The following is a 25,697-nucleotide window of genomic DNA, read 5'->3' on the forward strand; positions in this document are numbered from 1 at the left end:
ATTCATTGCTTTATATTTATACAGATACATGTATCTAGAGAGAAATAAGAGCATACAAAAAAGTGTTGACATCAACTTTTCTTCTTACTTGAAGGAGCTCTGGGTTAGCATCCTTACAAATGAAGAATTGGATGCTTCTCTCATAGCTATAAAATTTTGAACAAAGGCAGTACAAATTACTATATAAATTATATTGCAGTCTTTTATAAATACACATAATGCTAAAAACTTACATGAACACATCTCAAGTGAATCACAATTTTAATTTATGATATCACCAAATCCTGCTTGATACCTTAACAAATAAATACTTGTCTACTTAAATTTCTTCTCTTTCTCTGTAGGTTGACAACAGATGTTTCAAAGGGGAATTGAGTTCAAAAATAAAGAGGAAAAAATTGGTGACAGAAAATTCATTGTAATCATGTTAAATGTATAAGGCTAAATTATATCTTAACCTTAAGACATAATTTATTAAAATATACAGCTTGCACATATAAGATGCAGTCTTATTACTCAGTGATGTAATATTTATTTGAATCAATAATCCACATAGTCTGAAGAATCTAGAAAGCTTTCTTCATAAGCTAAAAACGAAAATTTAATTAAGTTGTATGCAAGAAATTTTATTGTAGTAGACAGAATATGTTTAAATGGAGGATTAAGGTAGAGGGATTTTTTTGGTGTGCTATAAAATTTTCTTCCAATGCCATTTCATTAGTGTGAGAGAGAAAGTTAATGTTGTTCTTCTTGGAAGAAGAACATCATCCATCATCTGATCAGTTATAGTCACCCATGTTTCTACATGATAAACTAAATAAAGCCTTTTCCAACACTGATAATAATAATAATAAATCTGGTATTTATCACAATAACTATTATCATAATCATGCAGAGAAGACATGCATTGGATTTACTTATAAATTGATATCAAATTGACTCAAAGCTTTTATAGGAGGAGAGGGGTAACATGGTTATTCCAAGAAAATTGTGTACAGTTTCATGCTACCATCCTGTTTATGTTATAAGAAAGCTAACTATTAAAAACAAACTAAAGTATATGTTTTTCTGTAAGTTTGTAAGATCTTGCTGTCATTCTATTATACAGTGATTCTACTTCAAATATTTAAGGTCACATAAATTGTGAAGAAGAATCTAATTTAGCTAATTATAGAGCAAAAGCAAAGTTCCCCAATCAACAGTATCCTCCTGATTTTTTTAGTCTTGGACTGGATGAAGAAAGAGAATAAATAACATTATCCAACTCAAGCTTATATTAAGAATAAGCCAGTTCCCTGTAGTCTTTAAATATGTTTCCCTAACATTTTCCATAATATGTAATATAAAAGAAAGCTTTCTAAATGAATAAGATATAGCATTAAGTTTATAAAACTAGGAGAAATTTTCAATGCAGAGTTTGGAGACACAGAGCCATCAGTACAGATATTTTTGAAATGTTTTCAGTAAACAGCTGTTTTACTTCTAATGAGCAGTTAAATACAATCACTGCTTTTCATTCTATTTGGACATCCTAACTTTTTATTGCAGCTGAAGAAGTTCAGTACCTAAGACATTCTCCCCATGGTCAAAGAAACTTCCACTTTCAGCTCTTAGTGCATAAAACATTAGGTGACTTTTTTCATTCCATGATTTAAGAGAGCAATAAAGACACCCTGCATTAGACATTTCTTGACAGGCAAAGAACAGCTATTCTAAAAATACTGCATTTGGGCCTTTGATCATTCTAGAAAGTCATTAACTAAACAACTTTATTTATTGATTATTGTTATTTAAATGCCATATGCAGTGTGACTGGTGGATTCTAAGAAAAGTCAAATAATTTAGTGATTGGACTTGTCATTTTCATAGCATAGATTTATAGTCCCACAATAAAGAAATGTTGCTGAAATTAGAACAACCTTCTAATTTGTTGTTGTGACTGAAAAGTTAGAAGAGAATTTGCTAAAGATCCTCAACTTAATGTTCATGGACTTTGACTAAGAGGCACATGAATAATTACATCCTGAGAATAACTCATGAATACTTTTGAGCCCCTGATTTAATTCCCTGTTACTGCCCCATTTTTGTGATTTGACTGAAGTTTTAGTGTCTGTAACTGTAGAGTAGCACTGTCTAATGGAACTTCCTGCAGTGATGGAGATGTTCTATATCTGTGTTGTCCAATATGGTGGCCACCACCTACATGTGACAAGTAAATTCTTGAAATCAAGATTTAAAAGAATCTATTAGATTTAGCAATTGAGAAGACATTCTTAACATTTGACAGAGAAGTTCTGTGGAGTTGATGGAGGAGAACAGCTTATTCTGGTGAGTTGAGGAGTAAAATGGGAGATGAAAAAGTGGGACAGGCATGTATTGGGCAGGAGAAGAGACTGAGAGTGCAGTGTAGTAGATGACTAAACAAAAGATGGACATGATGAAGCTCTGCCCCCGAACCGTTGACCTATCAGTTATGTGGGAAAAAAAAATTGATGGAGGAGGAAGAAAGCTAGAGTTGTGTTCAGTTTTTAATAAGAAAAATGAGCAGTGGCTCACACCTGTAATCTCAGCACTTTGGGAGGCTGAGACAGGTGGATCACCTAAGGTCAGGAGTTTGAGACCAGCCTGGCCAATATGATAAAACCTCGTCTCTACTAAAAATGCAAAAATTAGCTGGGCATGGTGATGGACTCCTGTAATCACAGCTACTCAGGAGGCTGAGGCACGAGAATCGCTTGAACCCAGGAGACAGAGGATGCAGTGAGCCGAGATCATGCGATTGCACTCCAGCCTGGGCAACAAGAGTGAAATTCTGTCTCAAAAGAAAAAAAAGTTAAGCTGAGATTTACTAACATTTCGTAAAAGCAAGTGACAAAGTGAGAATTAATTTCGGCTCCCTAGGAAGAATGGAAATGTTTATTATCCTTGATGGCACAACTGCCACCCAGGTGCCAAAGAAATGGTTAGTTATAAGGCTTGAAACATTTGGTTTTTCCTAAAAAGCGATAAGAATCCATACTACGGCAAAAATAAGTAATTCTGTAATTTCTTTTAATAAGAAATTTTATAAGTCCATCATACCAAGATTGATTTGTCAAAAAAAATACATTCCTGAATTTGTCTTTAATCACTTCTTAAAGCTAATTTTAGATTACAGATTCTGAAACACTGAAATGTAATTTCAAAATATACAATCTATGTTTATGTATAATGATACCAACAAAAGTCAAACATGACTGAAATCATAGCATTTTGAAACTGAATGCATATTCATTAAACTGCTTCGTTTGATGGATGAGGACCAGGAAGCCTACAAAGAATATATGACTTAGCCAAGTTTGCCTTGCCATGATCCAAACCCAGTTCAGCAGACTCCAAGTCCCCTATTGTTTGGACAAAAGGCTGGCTGAATTATGTACTAGGATATTTTTGGCATCCCCGTGTATTATAGAAAAAGATAAAATAGAAAATTTCTAACAGCATGCCTCACTGGGGACAGTAAATCCTTTCCTTTCCATTTCCCAATTAGTACCATTTCCCCTTTGACACATTTTCACTATTTTTCTTATGCTTCCCATAATTTTGGTTCATTTTTGCAAAGTGTTTGGTAATTAACCTATATGCTAGGAAATTTGACTCAAAAAGAAGTTGTTCTTATGTACTTAACACCTTCTTTAAAAATATCTAACTTCCTGGCCGGGCACGGTGGCTCAAGCCTGTAATCCCAGCACTTTGGGAGGCCGAGGCGGGTGGATCACGAGGTCAAGAGATCGAGACCATCCTGGTCAACAAGGTGAAACCCCGTCTCTACTAAAAATACAAAAAGTTAGCTGGGCATGGTGGTGTGTGCCTGTAATCCCAGCTACTCAGGAGGCTGAGGCAGGAGAATTGCTTGAACCCAGGAGGCGGAGGTTGCGGTGAGCTGAGATCGCGCCATTGCACTCCAGCCTGGGTAACAAGAGCGAAACTCCGTCTCAAAAAAAAAAAAAAAAAAAAAATCTAACTTCCCTACAATTCTTCACAAGGACTCCTCTCTTACCGAAGATACAGAAAATAGTATGTTGGAGGTGTAGAGGAAGAACAGTGGTCTTTAAGGATTTAATTTTCCAAATCTTTTCAGTATTCAAACACTGAAATTCAGTTGTCAGGATTACGTAGAGATCGTAGATATGCACGCTATGGGATATTCATATGCTTTCTGTTTATGCAAAGGAACCAGGTCCTCTATTCTACATGGGCTGAAGTTGTAGGTTGGTAAGTTAGGACCTGGAAAACCTGGTAATGTTCTAACACAAGGATGGCCAAAGATTTTTTCTTAAGGGCCAGGTAACTCCTCAAAGAGTAAAAGTCAGAATGGTATCACATATCTCACTCATGCCATACTAGTCCATTTCTGGAAATAATAATGCTTTCTCAAAATGAAGTCATTTGTATTCTCAGCCATGCTCTGTTGTGTGCACTGAGTAATTTCTTGAGAGCAATATTTCCTGTGGCATGTTGCCAAGACTGGCTTTATTTGTTTTTCATTAGGCTTTTCATTATCATGCTGCTGAATACCTGGATCATTCTGCTTCCTCTGAGATGGCTGGTGTTGCTTATGCATAGGAATGACTCTATGAGTACATGGAAAGCTTTTGTCCAGTGAATGCCCATTTTAAATCCCTGGCTGTGGTACCATTCCAATGCCTTTATTCCTTCTAAGAACAGCCAGTTATCCATTTATAATGCAGTCTGATATTATTGTTTACATCCATCTATTCTGTCTCTGTCCAGGGAAAGACATAACCTCACTTTGTACCCCACTAGGGCTGTCCCTGCTCCTTTATTACTGCAGGAAAAGGCATCAACTTCCACTCACTGCCCCAGCCTTGAACCAGTGTGTATTCCACATTTCTCCATCATTCCGCATGTTCAATCTCCAAGTCAAACTCCTGATAGTTTTCAAATGCACCTGCTTCTTTTTGCTCCTGTGCCCACTACCTTAGTCTACACCCATGTCTCTAGAGAACAACCGCAGTGGTCTTCATGCCCCAGAATCACCCTTTCCAATTCAGTCTCCTTTGCTTTGAGTGTCTAATGGTACTCATCACTCTAAATAAATAGATATTCTGTCATTTCTATCCTTGATTTTTTGTGTTATACGTAAGTAGGACAGTTTGATTTGTGAAAAAAAAAAGTGATCTAAATACTTGAACTTCTATGGATGACTTGATTTAAAAAGAAACTATTACAAACCCTGAAAGTTTAAAATCAAGGGATAGAATGAGCAATCTGTAAACTTCTGCATTCAAATATTAATCGGAGGTTTAAAATAACCATTTAAATCTGAGAATTTGGGGACTGAACTGGTCCTTGAACATTGTAGGCTCAACTTTATCATTTTATAGGTAGGGAAACTGAGGCCCAGCCACAGAAATCAAAATAATCTTTCTAAATTTGGAATCTCAGCATGTAACTCTTTTTCTTAAAACCTGTCCATGGCTTCCCATTATGGTCAGGATGAAGTCTGAAGCCCTCAGCATGGCATGCAATATCTGTATAGTCTGACCTCTGATTACTCATCCAGCCTTACTGTTTGCTCCTCTCTCCGTGTTATCCCAGAACGTGATGATGCTTCCAAGTACATTACGTTCCTTCTTACTCACAGGTCATTGCACATAATTTTCCCATCATCCTTCCTCTTGTAGGTGCTAAGCCCCAACCACCCATTTTTTCTATACTTGATTAGATGTCCTTTCTTCTGAAAAAATATCCTTGATTCCCTCTGGACTCCCAGCAAATGTCACCATCATAGTATAGTCTCAGCATCCCAACTACCTTAGAGCAGTTCCTTGCCATCACTGGACTGGAAGGAATAAAGGCAGTCGTGGGAAGGGCTCTGTGTCTTATTCATCATTCTATCTTCATATCATGGTCTGGTGTCTGGCATTCAATAATTTTTTTTAATTTTTATTTTATGTTCAGGGATACATGAGCAGGTTTGTTACATAGGTAAACTTGGGACATGGGGCTTTGTTGTACAGGTTATTTCATTGCCCAGGTGTGAAGCCTAATACCCGTTAGTTATTTTTCCTGATCCTCTCCCTCCTCCCATATTCCATCCTCCAACTGGCCCCAGTGTATATTGTTCCCCTCTATGTCCACGTGTTCTCATCATTTAGCTCCCACTTATAAGTGAGAACATGTGGTGTTTGGTTTTCTGTTCCTACATTAGTTTGCTAAGGATAACGGCCTCCATCTCCATCCATGTCCCTGCGAAGGACATGATCTCATTCTTTTCTATGGCTACATAGTACTTCATGGTGTGTATATGCTGCATTTTCTCTATCCAGCCTATCATTGCTGGGCATTTAAGTTGATTCTATGGGTTTGCTATTGTGATTCAGTATTTTTAAATTAAGTACTGATTCTCACTTTTAATCTGCCTAATATATGTCAATTTTTCTATCAGCCCTCCTCACAAATTCTGTTGTCAAGGGAAAAAAAGGATTCATTAACATCAATGTGTCGGTCAGTAATAATCCTAAATGGCAACTCTTCCTAGAAGCAGTCACATTTTTACAAACTTTTAAGTCACAGGAATAACTCTCCAATGCAGATAAGCCAATGTGGATATAAGCCTCAAGAGATATTTATGAGGGAAGGGGAACTTTCCCCTAACTTTCACATCAGTAACAAGGTGACCAACTCTGTCCTCACCCTCATGGAAGAATGACTCTATGTCTTTATTCATAAAAATCAGGTCACTCATTGGTTTTCTCTGTATTAAATAAACCATTGTTCTATATCCACAGTATAAATGCTTGATTAACATTTCTGGTTTTTTTTCAGGGAAGCAATGTTATGGAAGATCAGGATTTGTTGGAAATTGGAATCCTTAACTCTGGGCACCGACAAAGAATTCTACAGGCAATCCAGCTCCTTCCAAAGGTGAGCAATGCTTTTATTGCCCTAGTCCTGTGTCAGGTTCCTAGTGATTTTGAGTTCAGGCATGCAAGGAGTATTTGTATTTAGTACAACCTTTCTACATATCGATGCAACCTCAAGAGCAGGTCTTCTTAGGTCCAACTGCACATTCAGACTATGAGACTACTATGGGCCACACTTGGTTTGAGATTTTTTTTTCTTTTTGTTTGAGACAGAGTCTCTCTTTGTCACCCAGGCTGGAGTGCAATGGTGTGATCTAGGCTCTCTGCAACTTCTGCCTCCTGGGTTCAGGCGATTCTCCTGCTTCTGCCTCCTGAGTAGCTGGGATTACGGGCACATGCCACCACACCTGGCTAATTTTTTTGTATTTTTAGTAGAGATACGATTTTGCCATGTTGGCCAGGTTGGTCTTGAACTCCTGACTTCAGATGATCTACCACTTCAGCCTCCCAAACTTCTGGGATTACAGGCATGAGCACTAGCTTGAGATTTACTTAGAAAAAATGTAATACAGAAAATATTGCTGGCCACTAGGAAAGCTTCAGATTTTCTCTTCAATGAGATTCCTAATAGCAGTAAAAAGTATCAGTTCTGGCCCCCCGGGTAGCAGCTCAGGTTCAAGAAGACTAGATTCATATTGGGTGGGTACAGGAATGGCCCTAGCGTAAAAGCCTCCTGCCCTATAAGAGGCAATATCTCCTGTAACAACTCCAAAGACTTAGCATCCACGGTCCCTACAAGGGAACTGACTAATTACAAGAGTCATTACTCAGGGAAGTCCAAAGTATCACATCCCTATCATGTGTTTATAGTTCATGTATAGGCCCTCCTAGTCCAGATGCAATTTAACAGCCAGGCATCATTTTTACTGTAAGCAGTGTATCACCTAGCAGTAGAGTTGACCTCCTGTTTCCAGACAAGGTGTCAAAGGAGCCTAAAGAAACAAGAAAAAATTTGAGCGTGAATCTTTCAGATATGTGGGATTTTAATTGATAAGTAAACGAAGACATTTCGGTCAGTGGCCATGGTAACCTGAATGTGCCTGATCTTGTCTGATCTCGGAAGCTAAGCAGGGTCAAGCCTGGTTAATATTTGGATTGGAAAAGGCATTTCAGGAGGCCCTAGGAAGAAAAAATATATATATATGGTTCAGGCAACAATTTGCTGGAAGTATTAGGGAAATAGAGATTTAAATTCCAATAGGATTTGCACAACAGTGCAAATGTACTTAATGCCACTGAACTATACACCTAAAATAATAATAATATTTTTGGTGATGATGGTAAGTTTTATGGTATATGTATTTCATAACATATTCATACAATTCAAGAAATAATTTTAAAAAGAAGAAAATTCAAGGTGATTACAACAATTGAGGAGTGTGTAGTCAGAGATAAAGCAAAAAAAAGTAGATTGGGTCAGTGTGTGTCAGGCTGAGGAATTTGAAATTTATTCTGTAGGCATGGGAGAATGGACATGACTGGACTACTTTAGGCCAGTTAGTTCTGGGGTCAGTGTACAATTGGGATTAGGAGGAGGGAAAGTTGAAGTTGGGTCATCTGTTTGGAAAAAGACTGTGGGGCAACATTGGAGACAGGTAGCAGATGAACTGTAATAGATGCACCTATATTGGACCTTGGCCTAGGTTTTGTACTCTCTTATCCTCTTTTTCTTTCCAGAGAGGCTATACTTTCTCCTTTCCAGAGTGAGAGAAGTAAATACTAATCACTATTTCTAAGGAAATTATCTGATGAAATTTCCCACCTGACAGTGAATTGAATTTCTACTGATAGAAACTTACTCCTTTTGTGAATTCACTGAGCCAAGTATACAAAGGAGTTTAATCACATAATTTTCTACACTAAATGGAAAAGAATAAAACATCCTTAGAACAAATTCTGGAAGTAATTCCTATGAGCATATTGTTCACCTCTCTGCTCGTGTAGGTTTACTTAAAATATTACTCTCTCAGCAAGTTTGCTTCTCACTTTCAACAACGGCTTCTGTACTGCTGTATCTCTAGCACTTAGCACAGTGCCTATTTCATAAAAATAGATAAGCACTCAATAGATCAATGAATGACTACCTGCTTCATCACATGCTGCCCATCATTTAAAGTTCAACTCAGATATTGTCATATCATATCACTTCATTTGTGCAACTTCCTTCATCATGGAACCACTTCTTACCATCTGAGTAATATTCAAGCTAGTCCTCACCAACCACCTCTAGATGGACTACCACAGTGCATTCCCATCTGTCATCCTTGGTTAGACTACGTGAATCAAGTTCTCATTGGTCTTCTCTAACCTGGAATATTCACAGATGTCTAACCTCTGTCCAGATTACCTTTTACCTCTCTATAACTGAATTTCTGTACAGTATCTGGAATGATCCTTCTAAAATATAAATCAGATCATGCTATACCCTGCTTCAAATCTGCAATGAATTTCCTTCTCACTTAGAATAAAGTCTTTATCCTGTGCTACAAAAGTTCCACTACCTGAAAAGCCTTTCCTTTGGAACTTCATACACTTGCTCCTATACATTGTCAAATCTCTACTCAGATGTGATGTCTTCACAGGGCCTTTGTGAGTTAAAATTCACATTCTTCTTTTACCATTGCTCTCCTTGCTATTGCTCTGCTTTATTTTCCTTCATGCCACTTAGTGCAATCTGAAGTCATATTATTTATTTGTCTTTTTCTTCATTATTTTCCATTTCACCCTCAGGAAGCAAGGTTCATGAGGTCATTGACTGTCTTATTCTCTATTTTATATACCCAGGCCCTAGAATTGCACCTGCCACATAGTAGGCACTCAAGAAATATTTGTGGTATGAGAGAATACACTGACCTTCCCTTTCCTCCAAGATTTTGTGGCCCTATGCTTCTTCCTATCTGAAGGCACTAATAACATTCAGTCACTTCTATGTTATAAACATCCTGAGGGCAGAGACAGTGCAACATCCTTGAATTTCCCATGATGCTTAACCCAATACATGGACATTCTTTTTAGGAATGAATGAGTTGGGGGCAGGTACGGAGGCTCACACCTGTAATCCCAGAACTTTGGGAGTCCAAGACAAGTGAATCATCTGAGGTCAGGAGTTCAGGACTGGCCTGGACAACATAGTGAAACCCTGTCTCTACTAAAAATATTTTAAAAATTAGCCAAGCATGGTGGTGGGCGCCTGTAATCCCAGCTACTTAGGAGGCTGAGGCAGGAGAATTGACTAAATCCAGGAGATGGAGGTTGCAGTAAGCCAATACGGCGCCACTGCCCTCCAGCCTGGAAACAACAGAATGAGACTTCATCTAAAAAAAAAAAAAAAAAAAAAAAAAAAAAAAATGAATGATGAATGAGTGAGGGATTGAATGAATAAATATTTTCCTCACGTGTCATTCAAATGTATATTTTTAATCAAGAGCACCTCAATTTTAAGATATATCTATAATCCTGTACACACAACTTGATAATAAAAGAACAAGAGAAACTGAACCTAGAATTATTTGGAGAATAAATGAAGTGTTTGTTTCTAAGACAGAATACCATTCTCATTAGAGAAAATAATATAATAGAAACAATACAAAATTAAGCTGCTATTGAGAAACTGATGCAGCAGAGCTTACTATGCACACAAATTAGTAGAGAGTATATAAAAACATCCAGACGCACATTCAGCAGCACAAACAGGATGTTATAATGCCACAAATTGATGCTTTGCCTTCTTAGGTAATGAGCCCAATCTTCAGATAGTTAATGGTGTCATTTTATTGCCAGCTCATTCATCTGCATTCACTTTTACTTTGCACTGCCAGAAAATGGACAAAATGTCTCTTCATTTTATTTATACAATTTCAGTCTTCAGAATATTTGTATTCTTCATCTGTCATGAGAGGAAATAATACATGGTTGCTACCTGGGATCCTTTAATTAACATATTATGTTATGGAATTAGCGAGATTGTTCCTAAACAGAGAAAAGGTGCTTTGCTCAGTACAATCTTGACGTGTTGGCATGCTTCAAAGCATATTTTTCATGCTTTATTTGTATTTGTTGTGTCAAGCTTCAAAGCAAAAAGTTTATTTTTTTTTGTAAGAATAGCTATTCTGTAATATGTCTTTTTAATACTGAAATATTCACCAATGCAAAGATTTACATCTTCTCCAGTACATTCGATACATTCAACACATAGAATACATCTTTCTCTCTGTCTTTTGCAATGTTTGACCTTTTGTAAAGCTTAATTATCCATTTTCCACCCGGCATCTACTTCCCTCACCAACCCCAACTCAGTCTTTTCTCAGCTCTAAAAGCTTTCCTAGACTTCTTGAAGACCAAGTTTCACCTTTTTCCCTTTTTATGAAAGGAAACAAACCCAAAGTTCCATGAGAAAGTGGCTTTTTTTTTCTGCTTTCCTAGAAATGTTAGGCTTATTGTAGTTTTCTGTCTCTCTGGCCACAGGGAAATTACCTGATTACTTATTTTCAACATATAACTTAGTTTTTTGCAGATAAGAATTGTATGTGGCCAAGTCTTTGGATAATCCTCTAATACATTTTCCTTTTTAAAGGGGCATACATACTTTTGTCCTTTCATAATATAACACCTGAAGGTCAGGCATTTAAAGGATTTTCATTTTAAAGGTTTGGAGGACTTTGTGTCAAGGCTCATATTGTATCTGCTCTCTTCATATCCCTCATCCTGAGTTGACAGAGTATTTCAGCACATAAGCAACTTTTATATTCTATGCTCACTCTGGTTTTCAGTATTTCCTCTTCTGATGTTTTCCAGTTTTGTAATAGCTTTTGGAATTACTTAGTATTTATCTATATTCCCTGTCTCCGCCTTTCCTTTGCTCCACTCACCCCTCAACTGGCTTGAGTCCTTTCTCTGCTGCTACCCCATACAACCAGTGCGAAGGTCACCAGTAAGTGGAAGAGCAGAAATTCCATAAGCCCTTTGTTGTCTTTACCTTACTTAGACTTCAGCAAACTTTGATACTATTGACAATTATTGTTACCGACCAAACTGCGTTCATTTGCCTACACACAATTGCAGCCAAACACTGAAGCACTGGATTTTGTAGAGAGAAAGGTTTATTGCAAGGCAGCCAAGCAAGGAGGCAGGAGTCCAGCTCAAATCCGTCTCCCTGTACCAACCTGAAAGCTGTATATTTAAAAGAGATTCTGAGGGAGGGGCTTCAGGGTTGGTTAGTGACTGGTAGAAAGGAATGGGAAGTTTGGAATGTCCCTTACCATGCACACTTGTCCTTTCATGTTTTTTCATGAGTTGCCTGTGCAAATTCATGGGGAATTGGTATGAAACATGATGTGGAAATTCAGGCTGTGACATCAAAACATCACCTCTCAGGGGAGTAAGTCTATTCTGTGCAGACTCCAGTTAGCCTCATTGGTTCCAGCCAATTTCAGCCAATCAGCCAGTTTTGTTTCAAGCAGAGCAGACGATAACAAGCTGTTTCCTCACCTGTCTTCCTGCAAGGCAAGCTCAAGGATTCTTGTTAATCCCGTGGGGCAAATTTTCACTATTAATGTTGTCTTCTTTTGGCTTCCATGATACCTAGTTACTTTCTGCCTCTCTGCTACTGTCCCTTTGCCTACTTGCTCTCCTCAGTTAAATCCTGGAATTCCTCGAAACGCAAACCCAAAAATATTTGATGACTAGTAAGTGTTGTTATCACAGGACTCTTGATCTTAGTGCAATGTCTGGTATTCACTTTTGTTCATTGCTACTGTTACTTTACTACATAATGAACACCTGAATTTTAGTGACCCTTTACTTCTAAGTTCTACTCAATTTAATCAATATTTATTGGGGCTACATATATTTAATTATTTTTTTCACTGAATGACACTGAATACCTCTGAATGGATTAAATTACCCCCTTTTCTATCCTCAGTTTGAGGCTTAGGTTTAAAAAAAGTGTGCTGTTACTCTAATAGAAGATTTATATTCTGTATTTTTAAAGAACAAGTTACCCCAAATTTTAGTGGCATATAACAACATTTATTATCTCCCAATTTCTGTGGGCCAGGAATCCAGGTACAATGTAAGTTGGTCTTCTGTTTCTGGCTCTTTCAAAAAGCTATAGCTCTCTCAAGACTCAAGTCAGGAGGATCTACTTCCTAACTCACTCACACAATTGTAGGTGGGATTCAAGCACTTAGGGATTCTTGGACTGAGGTCTCAGCACCTCACAAGCTGTTGGCTGAGGCCTCCTTGTCACCCCATAGGGCATCGCACAACATGCAGCTAGCTTCAACAGAATGAGCAAGTGAGAGGACAAGAAAGTGCTAGCAAGGTAGAAGTCACACACTTTTGCTACCTAATCACAGAAGTGACATCCCACCTTTTTGCCATCCTCTATTCATTACAATCAAATCACCAGACTCAGTTCATACAAAAAGGAGGTATTTACACAAGGGTGTGAATACCATGAGGTAGGGACCAGGGGTAGGGTGGGCGGGGTGTGGGTGCACCTTACAAGTCTGCCAGATACAGTTTATAATTATCTACTTTACAGTCTAGTTTCCATTGTCTACATTTGCTGTTAAAATGGAATAACCCATCAATAACTACAAGGAAAAACCACCTTTTATTTCCTTGGGCCATCTTCCTGGGACTGTGATATTCACAATTAGATGATTTAAGAGCCACCTTTGTGACCTAGAAATGGAAATTCCATGTGACCCAGCAATCTGATTACTGAGTATATATCCAAAGGATTATAATCATTCTATTATAAAAACACATGCACACATATGTTCATTGCAGCACTGTTTACAATAGCAAAGACTTGGAACCAACCCAAATGCCCATTGATGATAGACTAGACAGGGAAAATGTGGCATGTATACACTATGGAATGCTATGCAGCCATAAAAAACGATGAGTTCATGTCCTTTGTAGGGACATGGATGAACCTGGAAACCATCATTCTCAGCAAACTGACACAAGAACAGAAAATCAAATACTGCATGTACTCACTCATAGGCAGGTGTTGAACAATGAGAACACATGGACACAGGGTGGGGAGCATCACACCTGGGGTCTGTTGGTGGGGAGGGACAGTGGGAATAGGGAGTTGGGGAGGGATAACATGGGGAGAAATGCCAGATATAGGTGATGGGGATGGAGGCAGCAAACACATTAGTATGTATGTACCTATGCAACAATCCTGCATGTTCTTCACATGTACCCCAGAACCTAAAGTGCAATAAAATATATATTGAAAAATAATAAAAAATTTAAAAAGAGCCACCTTTGCTATTGCCACTCAAAAAAGAGGCACGTCTCTGGTCTGTAAAGTTAGGTATAATGTAGCATGATATAAGATGATACAGAAATTAGGGACACTGAGATTTGCAAATTGTACATAATCACTTCATAATCTGAACATCACTGATCTAAGTGATATACACAAATCAGTAATCACATAAAACAGCACAGTTTCTTAAAATTGTATTTATTCTTCATTGTTGCTTCATTACTGAAAAGAGGAATTTCCCGTATATATTAGTGAATTTACTAAACTCTATTGGACAAAACTTTAAGAATGTTAGCAAATAAAACAGGTTTTGAAAAACTAACATAGCTAGAAACTTACAAATGATCATTTAATTTTAGGCCTAAACAGAGAAAATAGATCAAAGCAACAGTTAACGCCCTCAAAATGTTGTGAGCAGAGGTGGTAAAACTCAAACACTTTTAAAGAAAAGGTAATATGAGTGGTGGAACCTGTGGCACACTGGAGAGCAGAAATCTTGCCCCTCCCTACCCCAGAAAACTGTGGGTTTTTTTCGTACTTTGTTAACAAATAAAGTATTGGGGGCCAGATTTGGTTATAGCTGTCACTTTGCTACCCCTATGTCATAGACGAAGAGAATCACTCTAGAAATAAGTCTTAATATGATGAAATCACAGATTATTTCAGCCTTTGAAAGGAGTATTATGAATGTGACATTCTTTTAAAGAAATTACATCTGAATTTTAAGGACCTTGAAAGAATTAGCATCTTTAAGAGAACAGAGACATTCTATTAAGAGAATTTTAAGGACCTTAAAAGAACTACCATCTTCAAGAGAACAGTCATTCTCTTGAAGACGCTAGTTCTTTCAAGGTCCTTAACATTCAGGCGTTTGTTAATTCTAGTCTTGATAATTGACGCAGATGTGTGTAAGCTTTAGGGGAAAAGTGTACAACCAATGTTATTTCTTTAAATGTCTAGGAAGGAAGGTGCAGTCTTATTTCCCCGTCACTTAGAAAAATGATTGAAATTTGTACTTATTTCTTCTGCTATTTTTCAGAAGGGCAATGACAGAATATAGCCTGCAGGTACAGATGCTCTCATGGTACCTTTTGACAGGGCGACTTTTCATTCTCCCATTCCATCACTGATTCTCCCATCTGCCCTCATTCTTTTCACTTGCATTTCTTTTTATTTTTTTTATTGCGTGTCTTAAACTCACTACTACCCAAAGTTGGCCTACCACCCAGTGGATATTAGTTTAAGATACACAGTCAAAGAGAATCTCACACCCACATATGTGCATTATTAGCATGGAGGTCCTAACCTAAAGTAAATGTACAATGGGACCCAGTTTAGCTGAGGGCATAGAATATTCTATTTTCTGTAGGTCCACTCCTAGTAAGACAGGCTGTGGTATTCCCAGGGTCCTTGTAAGCTCTACTAGGTTCTGAAAATGTCTTGGGGTTTTTTTGTTGTTGTTGTTTTGTGGGGGAGGGGTACAAGATATGCTTACTTAGATCAGGAGTTGGCAAACTTTTTCTGAAAAAAGCCAGAACATAAATATTTTGCACTCTGCAGCCCATATGTCCTATATTGTGGTTACTCAACCCTGTTGCAGAGTGAAAATAGTCATAGATGATTCAGAAATGAATGAGTGTGGCCATCTTCCAAATAACTTGATTTACAAAAACAGGCAATAGAGCAGGATTAGACTGTCGGCCATAGTTTACTGACCCCTAACTTATCAATAAATATCCAATGACATCAAGAGCTTTTCCATACTGCTGAGAATCTTCTAAACAGGGAAGAACTCAGATCAGGAATATAGCCTACTGTATCAGCCTAGTGGAAGGACCCAGTTGGCCCACAAGCCTGATACCATCCCAGAGAAATGTGTAAAATTAGCAGGGATGGCTGTATGTCTCAGAAAAGGAGTCAGCCTCTTTGGCCACCTTCATGCGACTATATGCTATTCAGTGTTCAGCACTTATTGCAATCATTAAACAGGTGTTTACTGAATATGTTACCCTCACAGATCTGACCCCAAAACTATGATTCTTATAGCGTTCTGTTTCCATGCTGCAATACTCTCTTTACTTTTATTTTTTCTAATATTGTTTCATTAGCTTCTTGTGCTTAGTCTTTTTTATACATTGATATCCCCTAAAATGCAGCCTTAATTCTCTCATCTTCTTCCTTCCCTTACCCTCCTGAGGCACCTTCATCTGCCTGCATAGCTTCTGCTATCACCTTCATGGGAGCAACCTGCAACCCTGGGCTTGGAGCTCTTTCTGCATGCAGAAGGCCTATATCTGAACATAGCTGAAGTCCATTTCTTTAAAAAAAAAAAAAAAACAGCCTCTATCCTATTATATTTATCTTTATTCATTCATTCTGAAAATAACTGTGAGTGCCTACTATACATCAGGCATTTCCCTTAGCACTAGGGTTACAGTAATGAGTAATATAGGTGAAGCCCTTGCCCTCACAAAATGTGTACTCTAATGAGAAAAATTGATTTTTATATGGACATACCTTTTAAATGATATTTCTTTTTTTTTTCTTTTGTGACTGGTTTATTTCACTTAGTGTAATATATTCAAAGTACATTCAAGTTGTGGCATATGTAATTTTTTCTGTTTTTAAGGCAGGATAATATTCCATTGTACATATATACATATATACCACATTTGACTTACCCATTTGCCCATCAATGAACATTTGAGTTGCTTTCACCTATTGGCTGTTGTGAATAAAGCTGCCATGAACATAGGTATAAAAACATCTTTAGTTGCCTATTTTAATTAAGTTTTAAATGATATTTCATTATATATATATGCTATATTGTATAACATTAACATATTATATTCATATTAGACCATAACCTACTACATACAATATAATATATATGTTTTATCTGACATAAAATTATTATATATATTTTATGACATAAAATATATATATTATATATACTATAGTGCATTTGTTGTACATTATATGTTATATAATAAATATAATAATTGTATATAATGTTATTATATACAGTAGACAAATGTCATTAAAAGATACATGGTGTTGGTAACACACTCAGGAGGAGCAGCTGACTTGCTGAAAGGCTTTAAAACATCACCTTTTAAAAAAAGAAATGGTTGGTGCCATTGGATGAGGAAGGAAGAAAGAGTAATTGACGTTAAAGTCAAAACCTAAGTTATTTGGGCTATATAAATGTTGAAATGACAGCAAGTCATTCAGATCCTTTTTATTATTCCTTAGCCTGGCACACAATATAATCAGGGTAATGAACTCTAGCCACTGTAACAAACAGCCCCACATTCTCAGTGGTTTAACACTGTTAAATTTACTTCTCATACATGCCAATCCAGTGTGGGTTAGGCAGCTCTCCTCCAACCAGTAACTCAGGACCCTGGCTTCTTCCATCATGGACTCTTCCATCTGGTTCTTTGTGGGCTGCCAAAACAGCCGGGTAGAGAGGAACATAGATCACTTGGAATGTTCTATTGCCAGGACTGGAAATGTATCACTTACTTTAAACCACATTTGATTCACCAGAATTCAGGTTCATAGCCCTCATTAAACTGCAAAGTAAGGCAAGAAATATTCTCTCTCTTCCTAGGAAGTGGTGATAGAATTACTAAGAATCTAGTCATTCTATGCCAGAAGCATCATCTCCTTTCTGTACCTTAACTGTCACCCTTCTTCCCAGGGATAACTCCTCTTCATTCCTTAATACTTAAGCCTTGGAGAAATCTCAACATCTTCTCTCCGGGCTAGATAGATGATGTAACCCTTCTGTATTCCCATTACACCTCATAAAACCATCTGTTGACTAATTTGTTTCTCACTCAAGATTAGGATCTTAGCCATATTGGTCTTCCTTTCCTAGGTATGGAGCACATAGAATGTGAACTTGGTAATGCCCAGTTATTATTTATTAGACTGAATTGAAGCTTCACTGATAGCGTGTGGTGCTATTTCAATAAGTAAAATAATCTTAATTTATTTTCTTCTTTAATCTGGGTAGAGAGGAAGGAAAATGGGCAAGATGAAAGGTCATTCTCTAAGAGAAAGTGAAGACACCTCTTTAGGGTATAAACTCCAGGGAAATTATATTTTTATGGGATTAATCCAGGAAGCAGCATGAATGGGAACATGGTCAGACTCTCTGAGTTTGAATCTTGGCTCCATTCTTTGCCTAATTGTCTGACCATGGGCAAGTGTCTAAATGCAGATTAGAGGTCACTTCTGAATGGGTCAGGTCAGGATACCCAAAGATATTTCCAAACTGAGCGCCTTTATTTTTAAATGTTTTACTAAGGGATAAGGCATGTCCTTCATGCATGTAACAACCACAGCACTGATGGCCTGTGGTTTCTAGGATGAGGCTCATGCTTCCTGTTTACAAGTGATGACCAGTAACTAGTCTGTTCTACAGGGTCACATCGAGAGAAGGAAGAGCCAATGTTCATGAAGCTCTTTGCACCCTTTGAAATGACAAAGGCCAGTATGTACAAAATGCAAAATACCAATAACTGCATGGGCCGGATAGATTTTTAAACAACTGCTGGCTCTGAGAGCGTACAACTCAAACTTACTTACCCATGCTCTGCTCCAAGTTTTTTGTGCAGTTTCACAAAGCAAGAGGGCTACTACATTCTTCCCACGCTAAAGAGGCAGAATTTTTAAATGTGTTTTTTTAAAGAATTTATCTTGGAATTGTTTACTATGTAGACCACAGAGCCGAAATATCACTTTTATTCCTAATCTCCCTCTGATATTTACAGAGAAATAGGGAAGGAATTAGGCAGAAAAAATAGGTTCTGATCTATTGCTATCCCCAGCAGTTGTTACCCTTCAATTCTGAGAAGTTCACCCCCATTTGATAAAGAACAGTGACTCCCTTGGAGTTATCCTGCCATCCGTAGTGAGAGAAATAGGCCTTAGATATTTGAGCACTTTCCCTTCCTCACATAATTCATCAAAGAATAATCACAATTTAGAGCTGGAAGAGACCTGTAAATCTCCAGCTCACCTTCTCACTGGAGTCATTTCACAGATGAGGAAACTAAGTCCCATTCCTATTAACTGACTTGCCCCAAGGAATATTGCTCCTTAGTAACTGAACTGGAACTAAATCCCGGATATCTGTGCTCATGACAATTGCCTCCTGAGTGAATACTGTGCTATATCAGAGACCTGAGGCTGTGAGTTGCTTGTGTGTTTTTGAAAGAAACCGAAAGGGACAGGAAATGAAAGAATCAATTGACTAAAAGCAAGAACAGGGATCATTTATAAAATTGGGCTCCCTTTTACATTTCAGACTTAAAAGGCAGTTTTTGCAGCCTCCATGGACCACTGAACTCCCTTCTCAAGGCTAGAAGGGAAGGGTTGTGACAGGAATCCAAGAGTTCTAGAAATACAAGAAAAAGGCAAACATAAAAAAGAAGAAAGGCAGATATAGGCCATGTGAGCTGTCCAGTAGCCTCCAGGGGTCATTCAATTCTTTATCCTTGAAGTAGCCTGAGAGAAACTTCACTGATAGTATATGGTGCTGTTTCAATAAGTAAAATAATCTTAATTTATTTTCTTCTTTAATCTGGGTAGAGAGGAAGGAAAATGGACAAGATGAAAGGTCATTCTCTAAGAGAAAGTGAAGACACCTCTTTAGAGCATAAACTCCAGGGAAATTTTGTTTTTATGGGATTAATCCAGGAAGCAGCATGAATGGTTGGGAACATGGTCAGACTCTCTGAGTTTGACTCTTGGCTCCATTCTTTGCCTAATTCTCTGACCGTGAGCAAGTGTCTAAATCTTCCCATGCCTGGTTCTTCACCTTTAGAGTGGATGTAATGATTTCACCTACTCCGTAGAATTAAATGAGTCAACATTTGTAAAGCACTTAAAATGGAGCTTTCCAAAGCTTTTGTGCTATATTAGTGTCTATTAAATATACTTTTAAAAAGAAAGTTTGAAGCTTAGCCAAGAAAAAAGGTAGGGTTCATTCGGCCTATTAATTTTATCTGAGAATTATTACTCCAGGCTTAAACAATAAGCAAAATGTATCTCCTTTTATTTATTCATTCAGTAGATATTTATAAACCACCTGCTGCATGTCAGGCACTGTTCTAGCTATTGAGAAATTGGTGTTAGGAAGCAAGACCTACAAGGTCGCTGTCCTCATGCAGCTTACATTCTAGTAGGAGAACCCAGAAAAAAAGAAGTAAAACTATGTAATTTCAGGTAATGGTAAATGCTGTGGAGAACTATTAAGCAAGAAATGGACAGAAAATTATGGGACTTTGTGAATGCTATTTTAGGTGAATAAACTGGAATTCATACTGAGGCAGCTTAACTGAGGTTCTTAACCACCCCACGGTATTGTCTAAACTCTGTACTTCAAAGCACCCTAAAGATAGTAAGAGGATAATGAGATGAGTAGGCTAAATAATCCACTTAAGGCATCTTTAAGGAACTTGCAATCTTGCAGGGGCTCAAAAAATAACTCTCTTGAGCTTTTAGTTAAATCTAATTTAATCCTAGTTTAACTACCTACTGTTTGTGTCACCTTGGGCAAGTTACTTAAATTCTCTAATCCCAGTGTCCTTATCTAGAAAATAATAGATAATAGTGGAACCTATCACATCAGGTCATTGTGAGACCTAAATACAAAAATGCATATGAAGTTTCTGACATTTAGAGGAACTCAGCTGATATTAGTTATGACCATTTGCATATGTTCAATAAATTCTCCCTAAATTAACAAAAATCAATACATTTTTGATGTTGCTTTTGCCTGGGGCCAAGAAGTAACAGAAAAGAACTTAATTACCGACATAAGAGAGTCCGTGACTAAGAATGCCCGTGACTGCATTGCATAGTGAACATTCTACTCTTGCTGGTAGATTTCTCACAAAGCAGATTATTCATTTTCTAGATAAGAAACTGGCAACACTTTCAAATTTGATTGTCATCTACTTAAACTGATCATTTTGAAATGTATTTAGAGATTATTGTTTAGTCCATCAGAAGCTAGAAGAGAAGATGTTTAAAGTCATAACTCAGGCCTCCCTATTTAAGAGATTAGACAATGAATAAGCCTAATACAGAGAGGTCTTCCTGTCTGCATTTCTTGGAAGTAATGCAGTCAGTTCCCATCAATGAGTGGGAATGGGAGAGAAGATGAAAGAGGAGGAGAAATGAAGAGCACCTTAAACAGCAAGGACTCGATGTAAATATACATAGCATAGAATGGAATGGAAGTGAACTGAGAAGCCAAGCAGTCAGATTTTGACAGTGTAGTTCCATTAAGTTGCTAAAGGCATTGTAATTTCATAGAAAAACAGAACTGTATGCATTTACACAGGAACTGTGAAACAGCATATCTGCCATTTTGAATAAAACATTATCACTTGCCTTTACCATTCAGTTGAAATAAGTGCTAACTTAATCATTGAATAGAATTTGACTGTATTTCTTATTGTCAATCAATGGCATTCAAGTGAGATATTTCAAGTTTTGTACGTTAAGTGAAAGGTGAAAGGGAAGGTACCTTCTGTTCAGGGAATCAGGAGTAGGTTCCTGGAGAGGGAGACAGATGACTCAAAAAGCCATTCCTATGTACCTTTAAAACTTCTCTGTTGTGGCTGGGCATGTTGGCTTGTGCCTGTAATCCTAGTGCTTTGGAAGGCCAAGGAAGGAGTATCGCATAAGGGAAGGACTTTAAGACCAGACTGGGCAATATAGTGAGACCATGTCTCTCCAAAAATATTAAAGAATTAGCCAGGTATTACACACACCTATAGTCCTAGCTACTCAGGAGGATTGCTTGAGTTCAGGAGTTAAAGAGCAGAAAGCTATGATCCCACCACTGTACTCCACATAATGAGATCTGGGCAGCATAATGAGATCCTGTCTCTAAGAAAAAAAAATACATAAATCAAATTTTAAAAAGAAATCTTCTTTGTTATGGAAGGTTATGAAAACTCATGACACTCCAAGCAAAAAGTGACCCAAAGCATGTGCTGAGCTAACAGGCAGATAGAGATGCTATTTTTTCCTATTTGTAATAACCATCCTCTGCTTATTACAACTGAAATACACCTAGTGCCATCAATCCAGCTATAAATTTAATTCATCACTTTGTCCTTTAAGCTATAATGAGTTAAATATTTCAAACCCAAACAAATACGTATAGTCAGCTTCAATGGAGTAGGCTAAACTAGTGACATAGTTACTATTCTTTCTTCCCAAGCTAAGCACTGTTTCATTCCATGGTATTCCTTTGTGGTTATTTGTGTGAGGGATGAGGAGGGGTGGCAGTCAATGGGATTTCGGACTTCACACCAGTAGTCCTTACACCTGTCCTTTGGCGCTGGGTTCTAGCCTGATGGTTGGTCTTCTGCGGACCCATGGTGAACACTCTACCTATGGAATCCACATTCCCCAAGACGTTCCTCAGCATGCCAGAAAAACATCGTGGGCCAAACCCCTGCGTTAATAGCAATCACTTAAATAGAAAATTGCTTATGTGCCAGACACTATTCTAAGTACTTCAGATTAACTCTAGATTAACACATTTAAATCTCAAAATTAAATCCTTATTTTACAAGTGAAGAAATTAAAGCACAAAGAAGTTAATAACTTGCCTAAGGTCACACCACTAGTAAGTGTCAGAGTCAGAACAGAAATTGGCCAGCCTGGCCCCAGAGTCTATGCCCTTAACTGCTTTCCTCTACTTTCTAATCACAGGAATGCCCCATGTCTGTACTCTGTGGAATCACCCATCAATACATTCATCTTTGGAAAAAAGAAATGACTGGCCATTTTCAGTATCTCACACAGGTCTATTGTCTTCTATTTTAGTAAATAGACATTCGGCTTTTCTTTTTTTTTTCTTTTTTTTAAGTTACCGGGTAACTACTGCTCTTATCAAAGGAAGTGAGTACTCAAGAAACTGCCAGATTGCTATTTCATGTTTTCAAGAGGAAATACATTTTAGCTTTACTTGTAGTTTCATGAATTCATGAAGGTGTAAGTGCTAAATGGATACACTTTAAATTATTTTTAAGGTTATAATTTATGAATCACAGAGTCTTGACAGGTTAAAAGCTTTTTCCTCAATGCATTATGTTAGTTTTAACCCTCAACCCCTTCTTTACTTAGAAGCTACTGGTTGGTGGCAAAGGCTTGTATTTACAATTTTCTAGATACTAAGAGGTAAATGTATTATAAGACAGCTTTGAATGTGAAATGTTCCCCACAGATGTATAAGAGATTATTTCAGTCAATGTAGAGATATCCATTTCCCTGCCTGTCACCTCTGGGACTCAATTACATTATCATCCACTTTAGCCAGAACACTTTCCAAGTGCCACATGATGTAGACATGAAGTGACAATTACCTTGTATCCCAAGTCCCAATAGGCTCAGAGGTAGACGAAAGGAAGCTAGAGCAACTCCAGAGGCATCCAGTGTCTGCAAAGACCCACACAACCATGCCTAGACATGAGAAAATTGCTCATTGTCCATCCATTCAATCAGACTGTCCATTCATTTCAGCTCTATATTAGTCCAGATATGGGACTGGAAACATGGAGAACACTGGGTCCATGCCTGAAGGAGTTCTGCCTGCAGTTTAGACGAAGATAGATAAGTCAAAAACTAGAATACCATGTGGAAAATGCTGTGAGAGGAGGGGAGAGCTAAATGCATGAGGATCAGGGAAGGCTTTTTGGACCCGCAGATGATGCTTGAACTGAATCTCAAAGAATAAACAGGTATTTTTGGCCAAATAGGACACCGAAGGAGTCACTTCAGACAGAGAATCCTAGGACTGTGCCTGCTATGACTAGGAGTAGGGACAATAAGGAGAAGAAATTGATGTCCATATTCAGCCTCCCTTTCTTTCTCCCTGTCCACTCCCACCTGCATCCCCCACTCTGACAAACACATACATACAAACACACATACAATCACTTACTTTCCCATATACTAACCCCAAGAAAAACTGTAGAAGAAATTTTCCCAAATGTCTCCAATCCACTCCAGTATTTTTTTCTTTCCTAGAACTTAAAAAACTGGCATTTAACTTGTCTTTGTATACAGTCATGTGCCATATAACAGCATTTGGGTCAATGATAGACCACATATATAAGCGGTCCCATAAGATTATAATGGAGCTGAAAAATTTCCATCACCTAGTGATGTATGTTAAATTGCCTGCAGTTCTCGGTATAGTAACATGCTGGACAAGTTTGTAGACTAGGAGCAACAGCCTAGGTGGGTAGCAGGTGATACGATCTAGGTTTACGTAAGTACACTGTATGACATTCGCACAATGAGAAAATCACCTAAGGACACATTCTGATGTATCCCTGTTGTTAAGTGACACAGAATTGTATTTGTATCTATTTCAAATGTATACACATGGAAATTACATACTCTTGGAAGGTAGAAACTTTATTCCCTTTTGCATTTATGTAATATCTAGGATGATGTTATATATATTGTCCTAGATATACAATATCTAGGATGATGTTATATATATGATGCACTATAGTGCCTAAAAATTCTTGTTGAATTAAATAAATAATAAGTACTAAAACTATTGTAGGAGTGACTCTACTGGGGATTCCCATAAGTAGAGCTGAGGATTCTTAGTCACTCCATTGTCTGAGATAATTAGAAATTCTGGACTGACACACACAGACACACACACATACACACACACACACACACACACACACACACACACACACACACCAACCAGACTATGAGGCTGGAAACATTTTCCTAAGGATCAAGCTATTTTTGTTGTGACTGCTGTTCTCACTCCAATGGTAGTGGAATAGTTCTTAGATTATCCCTTAACTATAAATAAAAAAGGGGTTTTCAGGAACTCCAACCAGGGCTTCAAAATAGGATAACAGCCACAATCATAGAGCAACACTTCTCTGCGTATTCTAGGCCTTACTGAAATTCCCCCTAATGATTTATTCAAAGTGTCTCCCATCACATGTACACTGTTAACTGGACTACCACTGACCAGGTGACATCTGCCCTTTTCTGCCTGTCTTGCTCCAGCTTATTGTAGTGATATCTTCTGTCACCAAGGCTTGAGATGATGCCACCAAGACCTACCAAAAGCGCTCTCAGTCCTGTTAATACTCACTAAAGGTGCCAAATCTGCCACTAATGACTGCCAAGGGCTGCTTCAGAGCTGCAGATGCCCAATGTGTCAAAGGTACTGATGTCTGTGCCTCTGGCTGTGATACCTAGTGTCTTCCCATCAAGGGTACCTTAGCCCTGCCAACTGAATGTTCTGCCAGTGCCACTGAAACCTGCCAATGTGTCCATCATTGCCAATTGCTGGTGCCCAATATTGAGGGTACCAATATCTGCAATATGGCACCATCTCTTCTTGCTGAAAAAGTTGCTGTTGCCAATTCTGCTGACTCTTTTTGTTCTCAGTGTCCCAAAAA

The 25,697-nt window shown here is 37.9% G+C and overlaps 1 protein-coding gene across 26 annotated transcripts in view; it reads left to right on the forward strand.

Moving 5' to 3' along the window:
• Positions 1-25,697, forward strand: part of ANKS1B (ankyrin repeat and sterile alpha motif domain containing 1B) — a 1,271,383-nt gene that overhangs the window by 891,008 nt on the left and 354,678 nt on the right. For all 26 annotated transcript variants that reach the window (XM_039471669.2, XM_074402369.1, XM_074402368.1 and 23 more), the window contains one exon: positions 6,832-6,930. In XM_039471669.2, coding sequence (XP_039327603.2) covers positions 6,832-6,930 — 99 coding nt within the window. The remainder of the gene's footprint in view (positions 1-6,831; positions 6,931-25,697) is intronic.

The sequence above is a fragment of the Saimiri boliviensis genome, chromosome 7 (genome assembly GCF_048565385.1).
Source record: "Saimiri boliviensis isolate mSaiBol1 chromosome 7, mSaiBol1.pri, whole genome shotgun sequence".
NCBI classification, from domain to species: Eukaryota; Metazoa; Chordata; class Mammalia; order Primates; family Cebidae; genus Saimiri; species Saimiri boliviensis.